This window comes from Solea senegalensis, linkage group LG4, assembly GCF_019176455.1.
Source record: "Solea senegalensis isolate Sse05_10M linkage group LG4, IFAPA_SoseM_1, whole genome shotgun sequence".
Lineage (NCBI taxonomy): Eukaryota > Metazoa > Chordata > Actinopteri > Pleuronectiformes > Soleidae > Solea > Solea senegalensis.
Window position 1 is genome coordinate 6581072 of NC_058024.1, and position 26438 is coordinate 6607509.

Consider the following 26438-nt stretch of genomic DNA (forward strand, 5'->3'; position numbering starts at 1 on the left):
CCCTGTCTGTGTGTGATGATTCAACTGCAGGAGTCCGACAAAACTCTCACTGAAAACATTAATGTGTTCAGACTTTTGTATGGAGAAAAGAAAAGAGGCCAAAAGCAGAACTATGGAGAGGAAGTGCGTAAATAGGCCTCCAGGTCTGTGTGTGTGTGAATGTATCTGAGAGTGTAGTCAGGCCACTGGCTTTGTAACATTGATCCACATTTGATTACGTGGAAGGTCAGCGTAGATTTCAGCCGTGTTTTGGAGACTGAAGACATAACTGCGGCGTGCTTTCATCTCATCTCAGCCTCCGGGGGCCACATACAGTACGTCACATGTTTGCTTTGTTTTTACGCAAAAAACAAACTATGAGCTAATTATGTTAGCCTGCACGTGCCATAGAGGTTTCATCTCTATCATCTCACTGTGTGGGAGAGGTTTCCGTAGTAACATCGCTGGTGCTTCAGAGGTAGGGAGGTAGAGAGAGAGAGGTAGAAGGGTGTGTGTGTGTGTGTGTGTGTGTGTGTGTTCTTTTATGGGTTTCTTTGTGAGGACCAAATAAACTTAGAAACCATAGGCAGTGAAAGAGTAAAAGGTGTTTTTGTTTGTGAAGACTTGGTTTATTATTTGTGTGTTATAATTAGGCTACGTTAGGGTTAGGAAGGTATTGAGATGATTAAGGTTAGGGTAAGGGCCTAGGAAATGTCTATAAATGCCCTTAGAGAAAATGTATTACCTCTTTAGGACATTTTCTGGCATAAACACGGATCTTCTCAGGACCAGCAGTCCTCATGGAGACCAAAATTTGGTCTTAATGAGGCAGTACCTCATCTCTTAGGAACTGGTAACTGGTTTTACATCTCTCAGGATTACATCTCTGTCAAAGCAGTAACCCAAGAAGGATAGCTGCACAAAATGTGTGTGTGCGTGTTTGTGTCTGTGTTGTGTGCAGGGCAACTACTTGACTGTATCAAACCATTTCCCTAGTTACCGTGGCAACGCATGGTTTTGTTGGCACGCTGTGCACTTCCTGAGATTCTGTTATGGTCGACTGTACTTACATTATTACACATAAGTGTGTCGCCTGTAGGGTTTTTAACTTGAATGCGGCTTTATCGTAAATGATGATAATAAAGTATTTCAAGGCCACTTTGCTGAAGATGGAAAAATCAAAGTGCAGAGCAAAGTGAGAAGAGAGAATAATAGGAGCAGCAGTGCTGATTACAATGGCTCTAGCTCTTAAAAGCAGGTTGTGAACAGGTGGTTTTTGGGGAGGATTTTTTTCAGGGTTATCACAGATCACGTGGTCGAGAGTTTCAGAGCACACTGTCACCATAGGTTCATACTTACACTTCATTTTTTAAGATTATCATATGCAACAATCCCGCAAAAAAAAGAATGAGAGCAGGCCAAAGCATCACATTACAGAATCATAAACAAATTGTCGTTGTCCATTGTAAATAAATGACACAAATACATTTGCATTCATGCAAAGCATGTCCAGCCCTGTTCTTCCTGCACTTGTCCTGGCATTGCCTGTGGCGTCTGACTTGGAGAAGCCCGGGATAATCTCTGAATAATTGACCAGCTGTGTTGTCATCGTGTGGAATCAGGCTCGCTGCCACACTGAGACAGGAGGCTATTGGGGTTAGTTAGTCTGGGCTGTCAGGACACAAGCTGCCAGCTGATGGAGGCGGAACCCTGGCTTTGTCACCACACCAGCATAGAAAGATTGTGTTGTGTATATGATACAGCTGCACCATGCATGAACTGCTGAACATGAGAGAGAATTGCTTTTCATCCTGAAAGTAATTGAGTTGCTGTAAATGTAGTCCTGCAGTGTGCTGCCTCCATCCCGGGAAATTCCACTCTGTCCTGTGTTTGAATATGGAAAAGAGACATGCAAAGATCTGCGTGTGGCATCCTGTGAAGCTGTGATATTATCCGGTTTTCTGTTTTTAAGATGTTGCGCGTCACCGTTTTAGTCTCCGTCCATACATTTACTTGCTTAAATTCCTTAAAGCAGGCAAAGATCCTCGTTTTCTTTATGAACTATTAGCAGAACTCCAGACAAGCCAGTCACGTTTAATGTGTCGTGTGTACAACATACAAAACATACAAACCTATGTTTATGAGGACATTTTGACCTTTTGGGGACATTTAGTATGAATTGAGGTTAGGTTAAGTGAGAACTGGTGGTGATGGTCAGGGATCGACTATGTTTCAGCTGTCCCAATTAGTGGAATTGTGTGTGTGTGTGTGTGTGTGATTGCTGAATTCTGTCCACATCTGTTTTAGCATTTATTATTTGAGTGTTGGAACTTGTAAGTTAGGGTTAGATCACATTCTCAGACAGGACAGTTGTAATAGATCCAGAATCTAGTGTTTCCTGAAGATCATGACGTTCTCACACACACACACACACACACACACACACACACACACACACACACATACTAACACACACACCAAAGGTGGTCAGGTTATACACACACACACAAACACACACTCACCAGATTGCTTTAACACTGACTCCTCCACAGCACCATTTGAGCTCATCATGACCTCTGTTGTCTGGTCTCATCAGAGCAAGAGCATCAACACTTCCCATTGTCCCCCCGAGGGTTTGTGTATATGCATATGAACGTGTGTGTGTGCGTGTGTGTGTTCCTTATGTAACAGTCCTAGATATCTCACATGTCTTACTTCTATCTGAGTCACATTAAACAGGAAATCATGGCCTGGACTTGTTTCTGTCACCTGTTATATTGATGTTGTCAGACAGCGAGTACAGGTGTTATTGTCATATTGTTATATTGTCATAGTATTTATCACCTGTGTAGGGGTGGGGGGGGTAGATACAGTGAAATATTGCATGCCGATATTATTAATTTTAGTCCACTAGATGGTGCCATGTGCTCACTCTCACTATAGCTGTTTAGTGAGTAAATCGCAATATATGATTTCACAAGTACAATCACATCGTATTGCCACTTAAATATCGTGATAATATCGTATTGTGACTTAACTATCGTGATCATATTTTATCCTGACTTAAATATTGTGATAATATCATATTGTGACTTACATATCATGATAATATCATATCGTATTGCCACTTAAATATCGTGATAATATCGTATTGTGACTTAAATATCGTGATCATATTTTATCCTGACTTAAATATTGTGATAATATCATATTGTGACTTACATATCGTGATAATATCATATCGTATTGCCACTTAAATATCGTGATAATATCGTATTGTGACTTAAATATCGTGATCATATTTTATTGTGACTTAAATATCATGATAATATCATATCGTGACTTAAATATTGTTATAATATCGTATTGTGACTTAAATATCGCGATGATGTCATATCGTGACTTAAATATCATTAACTCCAATATTTCCTCTTTAAAGTTTGGAATATTTCTAACTTCCACCGCTTTGAAACCCTAGTTAGCACCTGTAATATTAATAATAAAGTGGCTGCATTACTTATTATCAATGATATAGTGTTGATAAACTGCATGTGTGAAGAATATGTTGTCATACTAAAGAACAAACAGGAACCAAATGTGAATTAATTCATTTTGAACACTTAACACTTTAGGTTTTTTGATTCGGTCAAATGTCTCCTTCATGATTAGGTCCAGTCACAGGAGCCATGTCCGGAAACTGCACTATTGTCCTGTAACAACTCTCACTGGTATGCAGAGAGGGAGGACAGGGCACCGCCTCTGGTACATTTAGAAACTTGTATACAAACGCAGGAATTCCTGCACTCTTCCTTTTACTTTGTTGATTTAGACGTGTGATTACGAATCCGCTCCTTCATGTTCCTGACCCCCAGTGTACCATTTACACTTGTTGTGTTCACACAAGATTGTCTTGTTTTGGTTCTGATCTTCTATGAATGATCATCTGCACACAAGTGCACTCAGTGGCAGTTTATAGAGTGATGGTTAAATGCACAGTTAGAATGCTTCTGATTTATCTGTTAAATTTAGTGACCGTGACTGCAGTTACCTTGACAGAAGGACCATATTTACACAGAGTGAAAGCAGCTACTCTGGCCTTGCTCTTTTGTATTCACTCACACACACACAGCCACTTCAACTGTTAGTCACCTCTTTTTTTTGCTCAGCAGGAAGAGTTAAACACCTACACTTTTTCTAAGTGCGTGTGTGTCTCATCTCCACAAGGTACAGTACCTTGATCTGGATCTACACGTGTGTGCGTGTGCAGTTCATAAAGAGGAACACATGTACTCAGGGAAGCGGTGTCTGTTCTGAATAAAAGAGTGACTTCATCGCACAAACCGAGGACTCCTCTTCAGAAACCATTCCTGCCCTGCATTCACTCTGACACACATTCACTCACTCAAACGAACAGGAGAAGAGGGGAGGGAAAAAAAGCTATTGTGAGATAGAGCATCCCTGCTGTACTATAAATAACCTAGTCAAACTCAGTGTTGCTAAGGCTGGCTCTTTCATCAGTCCTTACTCCTCACTGGCCTTCTTCACTGCCTCCCTCCCTCCTCCTCCTCATTTCACTGCTCCTCTCGATCACGCTCTCGTTCTGAGTAAAAGTAAAAATGAGGCACTGCTGTCGATATTGTGGAGGAGGCGAACATGTGATTTGCTCCATTCATGGCCTTTCCTGACTCCATGCAGAGCTGCAGGTTTTTCAAGAAGACTGTATAAGAATCCACTAAAGCTACAGCAGCTGCTCTTCATTCTTCAAAGATGGAGGACGGGAGAGTGTTGTCACAAGTAGTTTTTGATAAGAGAGGCCACACGGTGCAGGAAACACCCTCAGATCCAGCCTATATAAATGGTGGCCCGTGGGCTACATGTGGCCCGAAATAAACCTCCTAGTAGCCCAGTCTGTGGTCCAACCAGAAACACTTTTGCACTTTCACAGTGCGTTTACATACATGTTAAAAATACACTGAAAGTTTTAGTGTAATTAAAAGCTGTGTTGTATATGTTTTTGTCTTTCTCATGTCTTTTACAATTGTCTCTTATTTCTACCTCTTGTTTTTATGACTATCGCTTATCTTATATTTAACTGTGTGTTGTTTTAATGACTTCCCCAACGTCTTCTTTTATGATTTGGTGAGCCGAAAGCAGCGATAATAAAGATCTATTCTATTCTGTATGCACTTTGAGTTGCACCTAAGTCAAATATGGCCAACACATTTGCTCTTGGACAAGAGTCCAAGATGCTGCTCAGCTTAGTTTTTGATAAAACCTTCAAATCAAACTCAATACACTTCTTTTTAAAGTTGAGCTGGGAGGAAGGGGCCGTGTTCGTGTCTTTACTCATAAACTCGACCTTTACTGTACTTGTCATCTTTGACAGGACATGTAACGGAGGAAGTAGCACCATCTCCTGGTGACACGGACATCATACTACTCAAATGGTTACTGTGATATGTCAGCTGTGTGACATTTTCTCTCTCGCTCACGTTACAGCAGAATGAAGCAAAAGAGGAAGAGGAGGGAGGAACGAAGGACCTGTCGGCGGAAGAGGTGCAGACCAAGATAGAAGAGTATAACGCCCAAGTCAGTGAAACTGGCATGAAACTGGTGAGTTTTAGAGCTGGTTTCATATCACACTGAAACAGTGAATGTAGATTTTTGCCCTATCTGCACTGATTTGACAGGTTTCTACTGTGACCTGTTGTCAAAACAGCTACTCATGTCACTCCCTAAACAGGAAGTGGAGCTTGTAAATAATGTAGCGAAGAATCAAGCCAGAAATCAAATCAGAAATAGGATTTTAGGATCGTATACGGTGGAGTAGTGGTTAACGCTGTTGCCTTGCAGCGGAAAGACCTGGGTTAGTGACACAGTCAGAACAAGGGCCTTGATTTCTTGCTACATAATTTACAAGCTCCACTTCCTGTTTAGGAAATGCCATTAGCAGCCATTTTGACAGTTTGTTGTGTTCTTCCTGTGGCATGTGTGCATGGGTTCTCTCCTGGTTCTCCAGTTTCCTCTCACAGCAAATCACTGGACAAATCAGAGGTTTCAAACTCACCACATGTGGCCCTCCAATTCATTTCATTTGGACCGCTGCTTAATATCAAGTTCTAATGAGTTCTATTTTGCATCATAAATACATTTTTATTGTAAACTTTACACCGTTCCATAGCAACACAAATGCTTTTATATTGAAATTATGTGAAATACCGTCAGAAAAAATGGTCATTGCCAAATCATGATGTAATTTTGACACTTCACTGATTGTCAGATACAAAATAAGCTTTGTATCTGGGAAACTGTTCTTATATGTTTTGCCTAAAAAGAAAAGTAATCTTCACAAGTGAATTTAGCACGAGAAAAATAAATGAATTTTGAGAAAAACTTTGTCTTAATAAGATACGACAGTTACAGTAACTTTCTCAAATTTCGCCCAGTTTTGTCTAGTTTTTAGAAAATTGTCCCTCGTTTTAAGAATATTTGTCTTATCTTTAAGTAAGGCTGTTTGTTTTTGCAGTGGAGGTCAAAAAACATAACATTTAGAATAAAGCAAGCTTATAGAGCAGACGCAATTGACACTTTTTTCATAAAATAAAATGAGTTGATTTACCTGTGGAATAGCCAAGGGGCTACATTTCAGTGTTGGAGCTGTAAATATTATGTGGTAAATCATTTATATTTCTAACCCCCCTTTGGTTCTAGCTCTGTGTTTTTCAAAGTCTACATTTAGTTGGTTTATTTACTTTATGGGCGAGGAAACTTGATGTGACGTGTGTCAATGGAGGAGCAGGAAAGACATAACAGATTATCTCGCCTTGAGTTTGACACGTGTGGACCACACTGTGGATGTTTTTGTGAACTCTATAGTCAATAGTTAGTGTAGATAAGAAGATTGACACCTCACAATCAATATGCCTTCAGAGAACAATATATCTAAGTGTCTCCCTGTGTCTCTCTGTGTATTCTAGGCTTCAGACGGATCCTACACAGGTTTCGTTAAGGTCCACCTGAGGCTCAGTCGACCAGTCACCGTCTCCTCCGTGGAGGCGATTCAGAGGGATTTAGAGGGAGCGGCCAGGCAGAAGGGCAGCCAGGATCAGGCACCTTTAGGAGACCAGGAAGGGACTGAGTGCGGGCAAAGTGAAAAGAAGACGTCCTTCTACCTACCATGTGACTGTGTGAAGCATCTCCACATCAGCTCTCTGAACACCACCAGAGACGTCATCCAAAACCTGCTGAAGAAGTTCATGGTGTTAGACAATCCCCGCAAGTTTGCATTGTACGGGCTGACTCACCGCGACGGACAGGGTGAGCAAAGCAGACATGATCACCAGGTCATCTGCAGCATTCAAACATACAGTACAGCATGACAGAATAATAATGAGTGTGTTTTTCTTTCTGTGAACACAGATCTCTTCCAGAAGCTTCCTCTGTGCGAGCGCCCGCTTCTCCTGAGGTTGATTGCAGGGCCGGACCCAGAGCAACTGACCTTTGTCCTGAAGGAAAATGAGACGGGAGAGGTGGAGGTGAGAAAGCACACAAACTGTGACCAAATTAGACTTGAATGCATTTTCAAAAATATTAACTATCATGGTTGTTATCAAGAACTGGTACTCTTGGACTTTACACAAGTATGACTAAAGCTATGTTTCTGCTGAGTGGAACGGTTCGCTTTAGTACGGTGTGGTTCATATTGTTTGCATTTCCAAAAGGAACTGTACCAAAACAACCACCCCCAACCATTCCAGTCTTTGGCACCCTTCCCTTGGGGTACCAGAGTAAAATGGTACGGTCCAGTAAGCTCCACCGATGAGAGTCAGCTGATTAACGACAGATTGGACGTCATAAAACCTTGCTAGCCTTTTTCAATTCTCAACCATCCTCTGATGATAAGATAATACAATCCTTTAATGTTCCCACTGTGGGGACATTTGCAAATGATGATGGAGCTGCCAGTGTCAGACGATTGATTACATCTGACACCCAGGCAGCTGACTGTTGTGACCTACTATACCACTTTACTCTGGTATCCCAAGGGAAGGGTGCCAAAAATGGAACGTTTGGATTATTTTATACCAAAATGATCCGTTCCACTCCATGACTGGTGAATCCACTCATATTGTCCACTCCTCCAACAGTGGCACGCCTTCTCTGTTCCCGAGCTCCAAAACTTCCTGGTAATCCTGGAGAAAGAGGAGACGGAGCGCGTGCGGGCAGTGGAGCAAAAATACGGCACGTATCGGCAGAAACTACAACAGGCCCTGCAACAACATGACCCCTGACCCCCACACCTGTCACTGTATGACCTCAGACCAGGGAGCGACTGACCCTTTGAGTGCTGACCCCTCAAGAACCAGCGATCTATTCCGAGACTGGAGTCGGAGCTGAACTTGTCCCCCCACACACACACACAAACACACACACACTGTACATCCACACACACACATATGCATATACACTTTCTCAGGACATACCCCCCACCACGCTTTCCATATGTCCACTCCCGATGGAAAGAATCAGGGGTTGAAAACGATGACGTGAAAGTGCACAGGGTGTGTGTGTGTGGCCGTCTCACTGACTGGACATGCAGTGTTTTCATTTGCCAAGGACACAAACAGAAGAGACCTCTGAACCTTCTGTGTGTGAGACCTGAGATCTCATGAGGGACTGATGTGGATCAATGGTGTTTTTAACCATATATCTCTTCTTCTGCTATTGCTGCTGCTGCTACTGCAAGTGTTACTTATGCATGAGTGTCTCCGAGCTCAACCCTCTGCACATAGAGTTAGACTAGAAACAGAAGGCATGACGACTTTTTTTTTCTGCATCTCTTCGGGGTGGAAGGACAATCATACTGTGTTTCTCCTATTTTTTTTTTAATTCTCTCTGACCTGATGTATTTGGGGTTGTTATCACCAGATGATTTTAGGTTGTTGCTGGAGTGTAATGGCACTTTTTCCATCATACAGTTCCAGCTCTACTCGGATCTACTAGACTCAACTCGGTTTGGGTATCAGACACACCCCTTTTTCCATTTGTAACTCCTCAACGTGGGTGGGGCCGTGCCATGACGCCAACAAACAAGGACATTGAGGCGATGGTGTACTTGCTGCTCGGTCTGTGGACGGACCACGGTGTATTTTTGCAGACAGCAGTCATGTATGCTCGCTGTAACCCTCGTGCCAGCTTTAAACAAAAACGGCAGGTTTGATTCTTGTCACTCTACCAATGACAGAACACACTGGCCGGCAGTCTGTGGACGTCACATTTTAGCATCAGCTTAGCTCACTTGGAACCTCACCAGAGCAGGTACCAAAAACACTCACCAGGTACCAGGTACTATTCCAGAAGTTGAGCCGAGTAGTGCTAGAACAGTATACTGGAGAAGCCCCATAACGTGGATTTGTGAGGGAGAAGTTCAGGGTCAGGGCTGGAGTACTGGACATCAGTGCTAGTGGGGCTGTTTGCTTTCAAATCATAGAACAGGAAGGAATGGAAGGACAAGAAAGTGAGATCCATTCTCTGATTTCTCTCAGGGAGCATGTGTCAAGCAAAGAAAAAGACATAAAGCCTCCTTCACCCCGACTACACCTTCTTTTTTTGCACACTTTTATCACAAGTCCACTCAAATTGCCGTGTGTAGGAGTGGAGTGAAGATGCTGTCAGGTTGATCTTCATTCTCTGTCCCTGCTCCTTCAAACAGGCGCACAATCTTAATCTCTTATTAGAGTCGATGAAACTGTGATTACACATCTCTCTCTCTCTCCCGAGTTCCCGATTGAACCGACCTTGCATGATCTCCACCTGCGAGTGAAGGGACACAGTTCAAAGACCTTTACAGATTTTATTACACTTTTACAGACACCGTCGTGGTATGTGGGTTCTATTTGAATGTGAGATATGATATGATATTTTTTTACACCAAAGCTTAGAGGGACAGATCTATTGAGAGGATTTTAAAGGGAAGAGAGACGTTTGAAAGTATATGGACGTAAAAGAAGGTGTACGTTTTTATCCGCTTCTGTTTTGCACATATTTGATGCAGGTCCTCAATTGAATGGCCCTCAATTCTGGGGCTGGGCATGCATTTCTGTTTTAGTTTTTCCTTCTATTTAATCGCCTTCCATGCAAAAAAAAAAAAGTAAAAAAGGAGAAAAAAAAGAAACTGAAAATATATGAAACTCATGATAATGGCTAGGATGTACCAACGATGTGTTTGCAATGCATATGTATTCTGTAGACACTGGAAAAAGAGTGACAAGGTTTAACTTTGTTGTGATTACAAATAGTACTTTTCTTTTGGTATCATTCCTGCTGCTGTGTGTGTGTGTGTGTGTGTGTGTGTGTGTGTGTGTGTGCGTGCTTGTATTTATATCTTTGTGAGCTCCAAAAAATCTACAAACCTATCTTTATGAGGACATTTTGTCTGGGCCCCACAGCTGTAATGTGCTTTTTCAGGCTTAAGACCTAGTTTTAGGGTAAGGGTTAGAATTGGGTTTAGGTTACGGTTAAAGAAAGGGTTATGGTTAGGCACTTAGTTGTGGGGGTTAAGGTTAGGGTAAGGGGCTAGGGAATGCATTATGTCAGTGATGTGTCCTCACTAAGATATAAAAACATGTTTGTGTGTGTCCATACGTCCTTCTCGAGCAGTGAGGAAAATGTGAATGATGTTCGTCTTGTGTGTCATCAGCACTCCCTCATTAGGCCTCACTCACCAAGTATTTAAACATAAACTGCATCGAGTGCACATACAAGGAAACGTGACAGTTCATTAGAATTACATATGACGGGCTAACTGTACTCAGCATGCTATTTCAATCAAAAAAAAAAAAGAATGCACTGAACCATGAAGCAACAACATTTCACTCGTCACGGCGACCCCGTCATATACGTGTTTCCATGCACCTGCTGATGAATGAGGCCTGTTGTCCATAAGCACATGCTTCTCAGTCAACCTTCTGCTGGCAGTGCCTTTTGTTCTGCTGAGTGAGGCGAGTTATGGCATTTGCATTCTTCTCGCGTGGTGTCCCCAAGCCATCATTTGTGTCCTCGTGTTCACGTGTGTGTGTTATTTATTTCAGAGCTCACACCGTCCACTTGATATTATGTCTAGGACGTTGAGACTTAATGCTTTTTTTCTTCTTTTTTTTTAGCTTTTCATTTTTGTTTTATTGAAAGATGTGTGTATAAATATATCTGTAGAACTGTACAGAATATCAAAGTGAAATAATAAAAAAAAAGGGCATCCCTTAATTGAAATGTTCGATCTTCATTCAAATAAATATACGCATACTAACATAGTGTATATATTCACTCATATATCTGGTATTGTCTCATATCTGCATGTAGACGAGCGAAGATGGGAATAGAACACACAACCTTCCTGCTCCTGTCGCTCAATTCTCACTTATACTTCTAAAACTTAAGTACGTTTTATATCAGAAAATACTTACAGTAAATGTCATATTCCTTAAGAATAACCTTTTATTCAAGTAAAATTCTAATTGGTGACTTCAGCTTCCACCAAAATCCCAGTATCCCAGTATCTTATACAAGACTGCTGTCTATTAAACTACAGGGTGTACCAGCGAGATACTTCCCATTTACTCTGCTGACTACACTGGTCAGATGACAAGCTTTTACACTTGTATCTTCAAGTCATTCATTCCAGCAGACGTTTGTTTGAATTAAAGCAATACTATGCAACAGCAGTTTTACCTTTAAATAATTTTTCAAAGGTCTCTGACTTGTAAATGGACTGCCTCTTTCAGGCTAAGGCTGTAGTCTGACTAAGTCAGACAATCGGACAACTTGCCATGTTTGAGTTTATAGAAAAACAATCAGCGAATAGCGAGATGGATGGGGAGACGGAATCGTGCTGTGGTTCTCTATGTTTTGTACCTGCTGGACCGACGCCATCGTGTTGTTGAAAACCGAATGATTGTCTTTTTACCTGCATGCAAATGTAGTGACTGTGAGAAGTGTGAAAGTTAAAATACTAGTACCAGCATGACAAGCAACAGCTGTGTGCTGCTTTAACTTGATGGCTTCACTTTGGCAGCTTCAATCAGAACATCTCAAATCAACCTTACTTTAGGCAGAAACATGTAAGCAGACGTACGCCGTAATTTATGTTAGAGACTTCCTGTTTGGCATTTCCGGTCAGTAGTTGTGTAGCTTCACGCTGGACAGGACAACAACTTTGACATTTAATATCACTTCTAGAAAACAGCTATCAGTTTTGATATAACGGCAGTTGGTTTAAACGAAAGGCTTTAAGGAGCGAGAATGTTTTAATCATCAGCCACAAATAAGACGGTGATGTGGATGTAAAGCAGTGAACAAACTTTGTTCGTCGAGAAAACCGATACTGGAAGTGTCGCACATAAACAAGAATTCGGACCCTTAGTTTCTTCCGCATTCAAAGATAAAGTCGATAACACAGGCATATTTATTGATGTTGTGTTCCTGACAAATAAACCCATTAAAGTAAAATGCGCAGTGACTACTGATAACAGCAGTACTACTACTGCATCATCACAATTTACACATTAAAATCTGTATTTAATTTGTTCTGGCATCACATCCATAATTTGTTTGTTTTCTGAAGAGAACAGTTCAGGAAGAGCTGAGCATGTACTGCAATCCACCACCAGGGGGCAATAGAGCACACAAACTGCAAGTAGTACTATATCCTCACCATGCAGATAATTAGCTGTGTATTCATTTCCCAAATAGATGTGCATGATTTCTTAAATCTCTTTGTGATGTGACCGTGTTACGTCTTGCTCTGTTATCAAAGGACCTTCAAAATAAGGTGTGAGACTAATAAACCCCACAGGTGTTTGTGTCTGTCACTGACTTACAGACCATGTAGAGCAAGAACCCTCCCAAACCCTGCAGGGACCTATAGGTATAGCTTTGCACCTGGTCCCATCTTTTGCTGTGGTTGTAAATGTGTTGGCTGTGATTAGAGTCCACACAGAGGCAAGTGCAATAAGCAGATCAGTTTATAGGCATTGTCACCCTACTCTCTTTATACAGCACCGTCTAAGAATATTCTGCATGGCCGAGCTGGCCTTAAATCTTGGCTGCTGCCCAGAGGACCACCTAAAACTGTGTCAGTATGCTTATTTATGGCAGCAAATATAGACAGACCCCTCTTCTCACCTCCGAGAAAGCGCCAAGATTAGCATCACCCTCTGCCCAGCATGTATCACTGTCTGAATTTAGCCTGTTCCCCCTCTCATGCCTTGCTGCTCTCACTTCGTCTGTCCTCTGCCCTGCCCCTAACTATATCTAGACCTGTATAGATCTCCATATCCTCTCCAGTTTCAATCCGCGGTTCAGCTTTCCTAACAGGGTGTGCAAAGTGAGCAGCCAGCACTGTGTGGGCCCGAAGACAGGTCTTCTTAGTCCTCAGGTTGCCGTTTCCAGCATCCCATCATCTGCACATTGTTTTCGTGATGAATCGATGCATATATAAGTTTAATTAATGATATGTCAGAAAATTGTGCACTCTCTAAAGTCCAAATACTGTTTACTCTAAGAGAGGATGAAGAAAGAAAGCAATTCCCAGTAAATATTAATATTGTAATCAAAATAGTTGTTAGTTAGCTGATCAATATGTTTTAACTTCACCTATAGCCCCTTCAATCTCAAGCTTAAAAATAAAAATGTGAAAGTACTCAGGGAGCACAAACCTCCATCAAGGTCACTCAGTTTCCCACAGTGTCAAAACACTCAAGTTTGATAACTGTAGAAAACCCACGCACACATGGGGAGAACATGCTAACTCCATGCAGAGTTTTCTAGTGGAAACACATTTTGAACATCCTTGCCTTAAGTGTACTAGTAGTGTCTGCCCCACCAGTGCACAGTAGGTGCCCTTTTAATTTTCGCCCCTGTCATTCCAAATGTCTGTGCAAGCCACTGGTGACAGCACTTAGTTGGTTAGGTCGGATCTCTGCTTTCAAATAAACATGAGCTTAAACCGCTGCAGAGCAGCTGTTGGCCGCTGTGTGTCGCCCTTCTGCTTATTGTATGGATGCTAAGCGCCGCCCTGCGACCTCCCTCTGTTTGCCTGCTGACCACGGGCTCAGTGAAGACGCCCTTAGCAACAACTCACAGCTGCGTCGAATAAGATACTCCGACAGCGAAGAAGAGGGAATTAAACGTCGCCGTCTTATCGCACAGGGTCCAGGTGAACCTATTCTACTCGAGAGGGATGCTCCGAATGTTCCTGCAGCCAACATGGGGCATCAACACAGCTAGGGAGCTAGCCTATTTAGGCTAGCCGCCCCCCCCAAAAAAAGACCAGCGAAGCAACCCTAAGCTGCCCCGAAGGAGGACACCGTCCTTGGGGCTTCACCGAGTGGTAGCATCGCCGTTTGCTAGCTACAAAATCAGCTAACCGGGAATAGCACGGGAATGGTGCACTGGATCGACTCACTGCACCGACAGAGAAAGGCGAGGGGCACAAGGGTCAGACCACCAAAGTGTAATATTTGGACTCACACTATTTTTAACAGAGGGAGCGGCGCCCGGACGAACGACTGTTTTTGTGGCTGTGCGGGCTAGCTGGCTAGCTAGCAGCGAGAAACGACCCCCACCACCGCCTGCTCAGGTTTTTCAAACGGCGTCCACAAGGCTGATGTTAGCCAGGGCGACTGTGAGCGCAGCACGCTGAATACACAACTTCGTTTTTTGTAATAAATCCAAGGATAAACTACAGATTCAAAGCCATAAAAGAAGCAACAATAGTTGAGTCAAAACCGCAGCTCAAATGTGCTATCATTAGCCAACAACAACAAAGTCAGCAAAGTTTGCTACGTGCTGTCGTAGTGTGAACACTCGTTTTCCACTTTTGTATTCTTTTTTTCCTCTTCGGATGCTGGCATCACACATTAATTTCAAAAATGATGATAATAAGCAGAAAACCAGAGGGCCCAATAGCAACAGGTAACTATAACGAAGAGTTCCACTCTTTGTCATTACCTTCTGTTTCCTTGTTGTTGAAGTAATCACTGTCTTTGTTTTTGTTCAAAGCAGGCTTGTTTGTTAATGAGCCAGGCATTGTTTTCCCCCACCCATACTTTGCATTTAAAGAAACAATACATGCTATACATTTGCTTTGATTAACACGTTTATTCTTGGTTTCATCATCAACCAAATTAATTGTACCTATAGGGGGAATCCGATTGTAGCCTGTTAAATAACACATAATCACAAAAAGCACAAACTATTTCTGGAAAGATCACGACTGGATAAGACAATGTGTGAGTGAAAGATGCAAAATTCAAAATTTGATAGTCATTGTGAATATGAGTAAAACCAGCTCTAACTCGTGATCAATTAATGAAGACAAGACTGATACATATATGATATATACATATATATATATATATATATATATATATGTGTATATATATATATATATATATCTCAATTCAATTGGAATATAAGCATGTTGTTAAAAGTGTCAACAAGTGTACAGATGTATGCAAATGTATTTCAAATGTTACAGTGTGTCAATCTGGCAAAGGATGTGTATCTAATGTCCCAGTGTTGTGAAAATTTCACCAGACACGAGTTGTAAACCTATTTTTGTTCTTTATTGAAACCCCCCCATAAATCACGAGACTTTCAGAAAGCACTACTACTACTGTTTTACAATAAAAGTCCGATAATCAGATTGTTATATGACTTTATTAGCACCGTGACTCATATTTATGTGCATTTCTACTGACCGCATTTGTGCCGTGTCGAATAAACTTTGAGCTCTGAGAAACTTAACAATTGCTCTCGTGCCCCAGTCACATGTACCATATTCTGTACATTGTACAGAGATATTGGCAATGAGACAATTTGTCACGGGTAGGACAAAAGACTATGTCTCTTTACTTTGCCGATCTCCCACTGACACGTTTTATGACACATGATCTGCTGCATGCCTGATGCCTTGAACCTTGTTCCCCCAGTCTGTGCTGTGCGCAGCAGAGGGTTTTTTTTCCGCAAAGGGGAGAGCTGAACACCAGCTGGACGTAAAGACTGGATGTTTGGTTACTTTGAAGTGTGGGCTGCTGTGTTTAATTTTGTTTTCCTGTGAGAAACTTTGCTCAGACAACAACGGTGTCAGACACTTTGCCGAAAGTGCAGAACCCCCACTGAGTGATTAGAAGTTTGCTTCAGGCTAATGGGGTCTATGCTTGCCTAATATTGTGTGTGGAGTCCTAATTCCTCTGTTTGCTGTGCTGTTCAGGTGTAATGCGTCTGTATCCAGGCAGCAAGTATAATCTGTCTTGGAGCTGCTCTGTGGATGTGCTAGCGCAAGGGACATAGGCTCTGACGCATCAGGCACATGGCTTTAACAGCCTGAGTGGCTAGGTTTAGAAAACCCCAATCCTGCCTTTCACTGTTTTTGTTTTTTGCTAATAAGCTAACTCAACAACCTGTATCTTCAAACTATCAGAGTTTATACTGGTCGCTTTTACTGGTAACTCATGCACAAGTGAAGTGCTGCAACAGCAGGTTGATGAGGGTTTGCCATTTGAGAAACATGGTTCCCCCTTCAGTCCCAAGTGCTCCCTTTGTCTTTCTCTTCTCTGTATCATCTCACATTTGGCTTGATGCCACTAAAGGTGAACACACACCCACACAGCTCTATTGAATGACAGACACCCACATCTCTACATATGAGCTCTATTTCTGAGCACACCTGGTGTGTGGACTACATGACTCGGCCTGAATGGACAGATGGGCAGACGGAAAGATGCTGTCGTCACAGAGGCATCTGTTACCCCCATTAGGCCAATAATACCACTTGCAGTGCTAGCGATCCAAGACCCTAAGCCCTACCTAAGCTGGTCAGGTCGGAGCCCTGGCCTTGGATTCAATGTATTGACTGCAATAAATTGACTGTCTTTTAACAGTGCTATAGCAAATACCATGCATGTCCACTGATCCACAAAGAGCTGTGTAGTATGACAGACCTGCTTGGGGCAATGTCTACAGATTTGTTGGACCCCAGGTCACGTGTCAGTTGAAGAAATAATCAATTGGACTTTGCTTGATTTAAACAAACAAGCGATTGTGTGCTTTTATGGTAAAGATTAGATTTGCTTTTTATCCTTGAGTCCATCTTTGTTGCAGACTTGACGGTTCCACATTATCACACTGATTAATTTGTTTGTCTCTGTCCCGTCAGCACGCCACGGTGACGGCCTGTATGACTCGTACATGAGGACTGACCATATCCTCAAAGACGAAGGAGATACAAACAGTCCGTCTGGGCTGCCACCGATGCCCAAACACACAGTAAGTATACACACAAACATCCGCACAAAGCCAACTACAGTCCTATTTCCTTAGCACATTTTGTCTCCCAACATCCTGTTCTTCAGGGAGAGATTCCCCTGTTACTCCTGAGGAACAAGGCTGGTTGAGGAGGGCTCTTTGATTTCCTCTCTCTTACTATCACGTGTCTTATCGGTCGTGCCCCTCGGTTGTGTAGTACTCTTCAGTTAGAATGATGTGATGTGAATGATATTGATTGACTGCCTGAGGAGATGCAACAATGCGTGACTGTATTACACGAAGTAGCCATTTTGTGTCCAGTCAATGTAAATACATTGGCTTAATAGCGATTACCAGCCTTGTGAGCATTTGTAATTTGAAAGTGCAGAAAATTCACTATCAGGGGATTTTACCGCTGTCCTCATTTTCTTAACATATAACAAAAGAACCAGGCAGAGCATGTGTCTATTTTCCATGCTTCAGTGGAAATTATTGTAAGTCACTTGTTTGCCAAACAATGCATATACTGTTTTAGTTTTTATATGTTTTATAATTTGAATGGCAATTTAGACTGGCAAACAAGAACAACTACAGCCACTATCATGCTGTGGTAGCCTTTCTGAAAAAGGCCATTAGGCTGAAAATGCACACGCACTGTCTGTGATGCTCTATGGCCTCTCACACCATTAGAGGGAAAATGGCTGGTTTGATGCATTGTAAAGATTTATTGGGCTTGAAAATGTGACCCACAAACAAAATCACTAATCAGCTCCCTCCTCCTACTCCTCTTCTGTCTCGTGTAATCTCCCATCAGTGAGTATGCTCAGAGGTTAGGCCGAGTTTTCTATTCTAGTCCCGTCCTTCTTCCTTTGCCACGCTCGCAGAGGTAACATCCTCTGTTGAATGTGAGTGACATTAGCTCGTCCCAGTTCAGCGTATACACTCAAAAGTTTCCCTGTGCTCCGGTAAAGCAATGATCGTCCCCGGTCAATGTTAGACAAGGGGCAAACTACTAAAGAAATGTCGTAGCCCTTGGCTCCAAGCCATAATACAATAAACAATAAAAAGGTACAGAGGGGCAGACAGCTCAGCTCAGCACGTCAACACGTGAGTTTTTTACGCGTTGTCCATGAACTAGGACGTGCAGATGTATTTGACAAAACATCTATGCATCTCCTACATTGAGTGATCGCTGAGGGGCGGGTGAAAAGCGCACTTGGTTGTTTCTCTGACAGCTAAGAGATTAGCTCTTCTCCATCTGTTGTTCCATGCAGATTTGCACACAGAGGACTTTAAATCCACAGCATTAGCCATGTTAAAGGTGATTCACATTGGTTTTTGTTTACATCATTTGCCACTTTTATTTTGCCCCCCCCCTCCCAGTTGTAGTCCCATTCTGGTCTGCCAGTAATCCAACACAGTTAATGCTCCATTTGTAGAAAACTTAACTGCTTATGCCAGCATTTGTGTCTGTGTATTTTGGTGAAGAGGCCAAATCAATGATATTCGCTGTGTTTGTATCACAGCCTCAGGGCAACAGCTGCATGAAACTCTGGGTCAACAGTAAGGTTGTTGTAATAAGTTATATGGTTACATGTATGGAAACCCATCCTGCATTCCACCTCTATTTTAAGACATGCTCTTAAAATGTAAACACGCTGACCTGAATCTTCCTTCAGTGGAACATGTCAACACCTACTTTTAATGTATGGTTCTTGTTGTGTTGTCGTTATCAGCTGACACGGGTTAAGCCACAGACCGGCTCAGCTGTGCCTACAGGACAGAGAACGCCACAAAATCAATGGGAGTAAAGAAATTATCAAGGCCAAACATTCCCCCCTGTAAATGGGTGAGACCACTCTGCCATGAGAGCCAGTTAATTTGCCTTTCCAGAAATAGGAAGGCAATGCTGGGTTTATGTCGGCGTGTTTTATTAACAGCGACAGTGCTTCTACAGTTTAAGAGTATAATCAAACTTTAATGACTGTGTTTTCCCCTGTGCTCCATAATCATGTGGATGGTTCTCTCTGCCTGTGAGAAAGAAAAGAGGGAGAGACGGAGAGCAAAGTGGAAAAGAATTCCTGGGTTTGCTGAAACAAAGCTGTTTACTTGCAAGCAAAAGCAAAACCCTAGAGCTTTTCATGAACTCCTCTAGCCCTTTAGGTCCACTTTCTGTCACTTATAATGTTCATAAATACAATTACCACTACTGGATTTATTCGATACACCATTATATATGTCAAAATGAACCCCCCCATCTCAATAATATTCAAGTCAAGTTAAACTGACCTTTCAGTAAGTACAAGATGATTACCTCTTTGCGACCAACTAGCAAACAAACATGCAGGGTGGGTTGTTTCGCGACTGTTTGAGTTGGGGTGGATCTGTTGTTTCGACAAAGGATCCAGTTGTGCTGGTTCATCCACTGCTATCTGCATCTCTGCTAGGGGTGCACTGCACTGTTTCTTTGTTGTCAGCGCCACATTTATTTTACCTTTGCACAGTAAACAATGATGACATCATTGGGAGTTCCCTTGCATGATGATATACTGTATGATGATTGCCAGTGATGGCACAGTATGTGCTGGTGACATTTAAAAGGGTCTGAAAAGTTTCATTTTTTTCCAAAGAATTAGCTGAAACAAAAGTCTGTTCCTCAACTTTAATACTGATATGATGCATCCCAAAGACACTCATTTAAACGCAAAAGACTAGCACTTAGTGTAAAATATCCGCTTGTGATTTTTTTTCGAAGATTCAGTTCAATATTTTCAGTGTTATAGATTTGAAACAAACATTACCATATGGGGTACCATCAAAATAATAACTACTATAGTCTAATGCAAGGACGGGTACTGATGAATTGTTTCTAACATTTATGTTTTCCATTTAAATTGCACATAAAAAGGCACAGAATGTAGAACAGTCACATTTTCTGATTAAACTTGTTTAATTTGCTAGTTGTGTTGTTTAAAGTGGGACCATGTGGGAGCTTTACCCTAATTTAAAAGCTTCTGAGCTTCATTGGTGATGGTTAAGTGGCTTTTGTGTGGAGATTGGGGGCTGTCTCTACTCCCCTACTGCCTGTCAGCGGAAAACCAGCTTTACATGATCAGAGTCCTTAGAATCAGGAGGTCTTGCAAGGTCAGCAGTGAGCTTATACAAAAATATGTACTCCCAATACTGTAGGGTGAGCTCCAAAGAGAAAATGGCAGAAAAGCAACCAGACTGCACAAGCTACAGGAGAGTGTACACCCATGTATTTTCTAAAGCATCTCATTAAATGTCTGTCTCTTCTGTCTTGAAGGTTGTCAGTAACAAGACTGTCTTGAGGGATCAGGTAACTGTGCGAGGTGGCCAGCTGAAGGTCAAGTACCTGTACGAAGACTCGACCAACAACCGCAAGATAAATGCTATAACCACAGCATCCACCCAGAACAGTGGGACCACCGGACAGACGCCCAGTAAAACTGCGATGGTCCCCAATGTGTCCAAGGAGCACAGTGTAGAGAGGTGAGGAAACACACCGATGTGTTTCACTTAAAATTGCATCTCAAAGCTTGTGTCGTTGCTGCATAAAATGTAAGAAGAAATATGTGTGTGAAAAAATATAACACAACTTGTGTGTTTATGACAGCACTGAATCCACCAAGGGCTCCACGGAATCACAGGGAGTTGGGAGTGGAGGGAACAGTGGGAAGCTGTGTGGCCCACTCACTCCTGACCAGGCTCTGAGACTGTACCGATCTCAACTGACCACCTTGGAGCAGTCAGAGATTCACTCCTACCCCGACATCTACTTTGTGGGACCCAATGCCAAGAAGAGACCCGCTGTTGCTGGTGGCAACAACAACTGTGGCTATGATGATGAGCAGGGTGGTTACATTCACGTCCCTCATGACCACCTCGCCTACCGTTATGAGTTTCTTAAGGTCAGAGACGTATACTTTGCTATTATGAATAATTATTAATTGAATTTATACCTCAGTCAGATTCTTATCTTGTGATTGTTTGTCCTTTTCAGATTATCGGTAAGGGAAGTTTTGGCCAGGTGGCCAAGGTATACGATCACAAGCTGCAGCAACACTTGGCCTTGAAAATGGTGCGTAACGAGAAGCGTTTCCATCGGCAGGCGCAGGAGGAGATCCGCATCCTGGAGCACTTGCGCAAGCAGGATCGAAATGGCACCATGAACGTTGTACACATGCTTGAAAACTTCACGTTCCGCAATCACATCTGTATGACCTTTGAGCTGCTCAGCATGAACCTATACGAGCTTATCAAGCGCAACAAGTTCCAGGGCTTCAGCCTGCCACTGGTCAGAAAGTTTGCACACTCCATCCTGCAGTGCCTGGAGGCCCTGAGCCGACACAGAATTATCCACTGTGACCTCAAGCCAGAGAACATCCTGCTCAAACAGCAGGGACGTAGCGGCATCAAGGTAAGACTCCGGGCCTGTCCAATGTATCTGCAAAGCCTACAACTACTTTTGGACCTCTGATGTGGACGTTCATTTATGCATTTCTTTCTTTGATCTCTCAGGTAATTGACTTTGGCTCCAGCTGTTTCGAACACCAGCGTGTTTACACCTACATCCAGTCTCGGTTCTATCGGGCTCCAGAGGTTATACTCGGTTCACGTTATGGCCTTCCTATAGACATGTGGAGCTTCGGCTGCATACTGGCAGAGTTGCTCACTGGCTACCCTCTGTTCCCCGGCGAAGACGAGGGCGACCAGCTGGCCTGCGTCATGGAGCTTCTGGGTATGCCTCCGCAGAAGGTTCTGGAGCAGGCCAAAAGGGCAAAGAACTTCATCAACTCAAAGGGCCACCCTCGCTACTGTGGCGTCAACACCCTTCCCACGGGGGCCACTGTGCTGACGGGTTCTCGCTCCCGTCGTGGGAAGATGAGAGGCCCTCCTGGTAGCAAGGAATGGAGTGCTGCTCTCAAGGGCTGCGAGGACCCCACCTTTACTGACTTCATAAAGAAGTGTTTGGACTGGGACCCCTCATCTCGTCTCACCCCGAGCCAGGCCCTCAGGCACCCTTGGCTGTATCGGAGACTGCCAAAGCCTCCGATACAGGAGAAGAGCCAAGGGGCCGTGGTAAAACGACTCCCTGAGCACCACAGCACCTCCTTCCCTTCTATCATGGCCAAAGGGGGGCCAGGCTTAGGCACCACTGCTGCCAACAACAAACTGAGGAGCAACATGTTGGGAGATTCAGGGGAGGCCATACCTCTTCGTACTGTCCTACCTAAGCTGGTCTCCTAGAGTGAGAGAGAGAGTTGTTTTATCTCCTCTCTCCATCCACTCTCTCCTTCTCTGCACTTCCCAGGAGGAGTCAGAGTGTAGGAGAAAGTGGAGCCTAGGTTTTAACTTTTTGATTTGTTTGATTGTTCTTGTATTTGTTTTATACTGAGAGGTGTCGACACCCCAGTTTCTGGTTTTTAATATTAGCTGAACAGAGAGGGAGAGAGATTAAAAGAAACACTCTAAAAAAGTTTTTATACCGAGGATTTTCTCGAGTGGCTGTGGAGTTTCTGTACACATCCAAACTGATGTGGTTTGATTTAGATAATGCTTTTTTAAAAGAAAAACCTTCCTCGTGTGAGTGGGCAACTCTATAAATGAGCAAATGTTTTGAACCTGTGTGTGTCGTCACGTGAGTGTTGTGTTTTTAGTAAAACACACTCAAGCACACCTGCACTGTCACTTGCCTCACTTCACACCCTAAACACTTGGCACGCTGCCCTTTCTGGGGCTATTCTATATACAAGTGACACTTGAAAGGGCTACAGAGATGACTCTTATCAGGTTAGAGTTAGCAAACAAAGATTTGCACAGCAAACACCAATTGCTATAGTGATATTAAGAAAATCATGCTGTAGTGTTTGGGCCCTGACACTGATGAAGTTATCCCTCACACAAATAACGTAAATGCCTTTGTACAGGTATTGAGGGATTGGCATTATGTAGTCATTTTTTATTTAGCAATAAGTCTTCACTCTATAATTAAGCCCTGATTTCTACCTTACCCTGGTGCTTGAATGTGAGTGTGTGTGTGTGTGTGTGTGCGCTTTCGCTTAGTGGTGCTGGCATTGAGAGGGAGCATAGGGCAACCTATTTACAGCCCCATCCTCCTCCTCTCAGCTCCCACATTTGAGTGGAGAGAGGTGGGGGATGGGGAGGACCGTAGCTCCAGAGGAACTCTTGTCACAAAGGTGTCACCGTCCGCCACACTCAGTACTTCACAAACTGGTTTGTGTGAGGCAGAGAGCCGAAAGACGCTGCACACGTGCACACATATGTGGGACAACTTCCAGGAAAGTTGTCCTTTGGAAAAGTTTATTATGAATCTCACCTGTCCATTGCCCCTCGTTGTTAGCTGTTGTTAGCATTGGTGCATTAATTCTAATGGAGGTGTGGTGCAAGTCAACAAGAGTCATGGGATAAAATGAAGAGTAGCATGTTTTAATATGAGCCAAGGTTGTTTTTTTTTTTCTTCTTCCCTCTGTGGGAGGTGAAGGTGAGTTGACAGGACGGGTCAGTGACAAAGTAGGGTTTTATGGTACTGCAGAAAGAAGTGTTTCTCAGGGAGACATACTTGATACATCCCTTAATCTTATAATAACTGTGTTCCACTTTCAGTCCTCTGTCCCGACTATGGATGAACATGCATGCAGTTCTGTCCTCTGAGAGCGAGAGAGCATATATGTGTGTGTGTGTATATATATATATATATATATCACACACATATATATATGCGAGTATGTCTGTGAAAGGGGGTCTGCATGCTCCACAGTCTGACCTACATTCTCTCTCCTCTCCTCCCCCACCATATCTTTCTGTGTCGTGTAGGGCAAAGAACCTCTTAAACTCACACATATATAGTGAATTATGGTGCTGTCCAAAATCTGCACACACACTAGACACGCACACAGACACGGAGACACACCCGGTGCATGTTACTATGGACCACACCACTCCCAACTTTTTTCTCCCGTCCCTCGTTTTCTAAGCGAAATTGTCAGGGATTTCTACTCTGTCTCCATTTTTTTTATAGAAGTGGTTTCTATTGCTTTTCACTCCAGAATATCAGAAGGATGAAAAATGCAAAAATGGAAAAAGAGAAAAAATTGTATATTGTCATGTTGTACTAGTTGTGTGCGTTAGTAGGAGGGTGTTTGGTATTCCAGCATGAAATCACAACCTGTTATCAGACTGAGTGACTATGAGAAGAGAAACTGTACAGTAACCAAATGAAGGTGTGATAGTTTCTTTTTCTAAAGAAAATAAAAATGATTATTAACTGAATTCTCTTGCTGTTGGGTGATCTGTGGTATTTTATCTGTTAGAACCTGGGCATACTTGCAATGTTCCATGTCCACAAAGAGCCATGGGTCTGTGTCAGTCTAGTGTTGCACTTATTCCAACTCATACTCTATTCCAGAAGCAGTGATAGCCAGGAAATGGCCACCATTTTTGTATCCTTGTATTCTTTGAGCGCTGACTTATGGGGCTTTTTCCATTATAGAGTTCTAGCCCTACTCCTCTCAAGGCAATTCCTTTCTTTTTTTTCCCATTAGGAATAGTTCCTGGTTCCTACTGCTTTTTTTTGGCACCTGCTCTGGTGTTCCAAGTGAGGGAGGGGGGAGTTGGTTGGCACAGAATCAAACTGAAGTTGTGCACAAATTTGTCTGCGTAGGATCCGTGTGAAAATGGGCGGATAGGCGAATGACAAATGTACGTTACAGACCCTAAAGGATATCTGCACACGCATGGACATGACCCAACCTTGAACAGGTTCAGCGAGGGCAACATTTCCAAGATCTGCTTAATGCAGTACACAGTGCGTCCACAGTCGGATAACATTTCTGTTTATTAACCCTAAAAAGGTTACTTTTTATCTGATCTTTCGGCACAGTTCTGTGAAAATTGGTTTTCTGGGAAGATCTGCAGTGGCTGATTTAAAAAGAAACACAATTCCATAACCCGAAGCTCTTGAAACCAGAGTTGTTTCTGCAACTTGATACCTGGGACCGGTGTTATGAAACAAAAGTGCAATCTCTGTGAGAGCCTCTGGTTCAGTAGCTGTAGTGAATCACTACAGTGTGTCAAAACATTCTGTGAACATCGGGACACTTGAGTCAGTTCCCTCTGACGCAACTTCGTGGCAGTGTGTGATACTGACACTGCCGTGTCATTATGCGCGTCTATGACAGTCATGAAGAAGACAGAGCAGACGAATGTCTGTGATGATTCAAACATACCAACATCTAATATCTAGCAGTGCTAAGTAGGGTTGTAAAGGTGTGGAACAATACTGGTTTATTCCAGAAACTTGCCATGGGAACTTTAGTTTGGGAATTTTGGAAACATTTATATATATATATATATATATATGTATATGTATATGTATGTGTATGTGTATGTGTATGTGTATATATATATATATATATATATATATATATATATATATATATATAACCTTCGAATTTTCAAAGTAATTTGGCAATATTTGTGGCGATATTTTGTGGAATTTCAAAATAAAAGTGTGAGCTGGGAGTTTGAGACCTCTGGTCTAGCAGGAGGCAGAAGAAACAGCATCATACTCGAGGTAGCTAGCACCATGATAAGCTAGTCTCTTGGTGCTACCTAGCTTACATTTAGCACATCTGCTTTACCAGCTAGCTGTGGTAATACATTTTGATTGTATAGTTGCTAGTGAAACTTTAACACCATAGATCAAATAATATCATCAAAATATACTTGATAGTTCAGGTTGCTGTACCTGTGATTGAGGAATAGTATTGACATTCAACTGTATTTGCATCAAATCCGGCTGTTTTAGCCAAGATTATGCTCAAATATATTATTTACCCACCATTTATAGAAGTTTCCAACCATCAAATATCTCGTTTATTCCCGTAAAATCGCACCAAAAGCTTCCAATTTTCCCGGAATTTTGCAACACTATAGTGCTAAGTTAGTTAACTCTTACACACCGTTTTACATGAGATGTTACCTTACAAAAAACACTTACATGTTTTTATAAAGGTGCCAGAGCAGCTGCAGCCAATAAAAGTAATGATGGCTACAGGTTTATAGTGAGCTTATAGGCAAGTGTTGACACTATTTGGTACTAGTGTGAAACT

General features: G+C 42.5%; 2 protein-coding genes across 6 annotated transcripts in view; both read left to right on the forward strand.

The window, feature by feature from the left end:
- The window catches only part of rassf5 (Ras association domain family member 5), a 31812-nt gene extending 23430 nt beyond the window's left edge, over nucleotides 1–8382 (forward strand). For 3 of the 5 annotated variants that reach the window (XM_044024873.1, XM_044024875.1, XM_044024876.1), the window contains 4 exons: nucleotides 5479–5592; nucleotides 6957–7296; nucleotides 7399–7514; nucleotides 8127–8382. In XM_044024873.1, the coding sequence (XP_043880808.1) occupies nucleotides 5479–5592; nucleotides 6957–7296; nucleotides 7399–7514; nucleotides 8127–8270 (714 nt within the window). In that variant the 3' untranslated portion in view covers nucleotides 8271–8382. The remainder of the gene's footprint in view (nucleotides 1–5478; nucleotides 5593–6956; nucleotides 7297–7398; nucleotides 7515–8126) is intronic. The other 2 variants (XM_044024874.1, XM_044024877.1) reach the window with 1 other exon arrangement.
- Nucleotides 8383–14066: 5684 nt separating this feature from the next.
- Nucleotides 14067–24597, forward strand: dyrk3 (dual specificity tyrosine phosphorylation regulated kinase 3). The gene is made up of 6 exons (XM_044024378.1): nucleotides 14067–14949; nucleotides 17195–17304; nucleotides 20591–20796; nucleotides 20921–21215; nucleotides 21308–21724; nucleotides 21826–24597. The coding sequence occupies exons 1-6, from the start codon at nucleotides 14907–14909 to the stop codon at nucleotides 22552–22554; spliced, it is 1800 nt and encodes a 599-aa protein (XP_043880313.1). The 5' UTR covers nucleotides 14067–14906; the 3' UTR covers nucleotides 22555–24597.
- The last annotated feature ends 1841 nt before the right edge of the window (nucleotides 24598–26438 follow it).

Excerpts from the sequence above, each read along its gene's own strand:
- dyrk3 (XM_044024378.1), top strand. The coding sequence starts at position 14,907 with ATGATGATAATAAGCAGAAAACCAGAGGGCCCAATAGCAACAG. Across the intron at positions 14,950-17,194 it reads AGAGGGCCCAATAGCAACAG|CACGCCACGGTGACGGCCTG; the intron begins GTAACTATAACG and ends CTGTCCCGTCAG. Across the intron at positions 20,797-20,920 it reads AAGGAGCACAGTGTAGAGAG|CACTGAATCCACCAAGGGCT; the intron begins GTGAGGAAACAC and ends TGTTTATGACAG.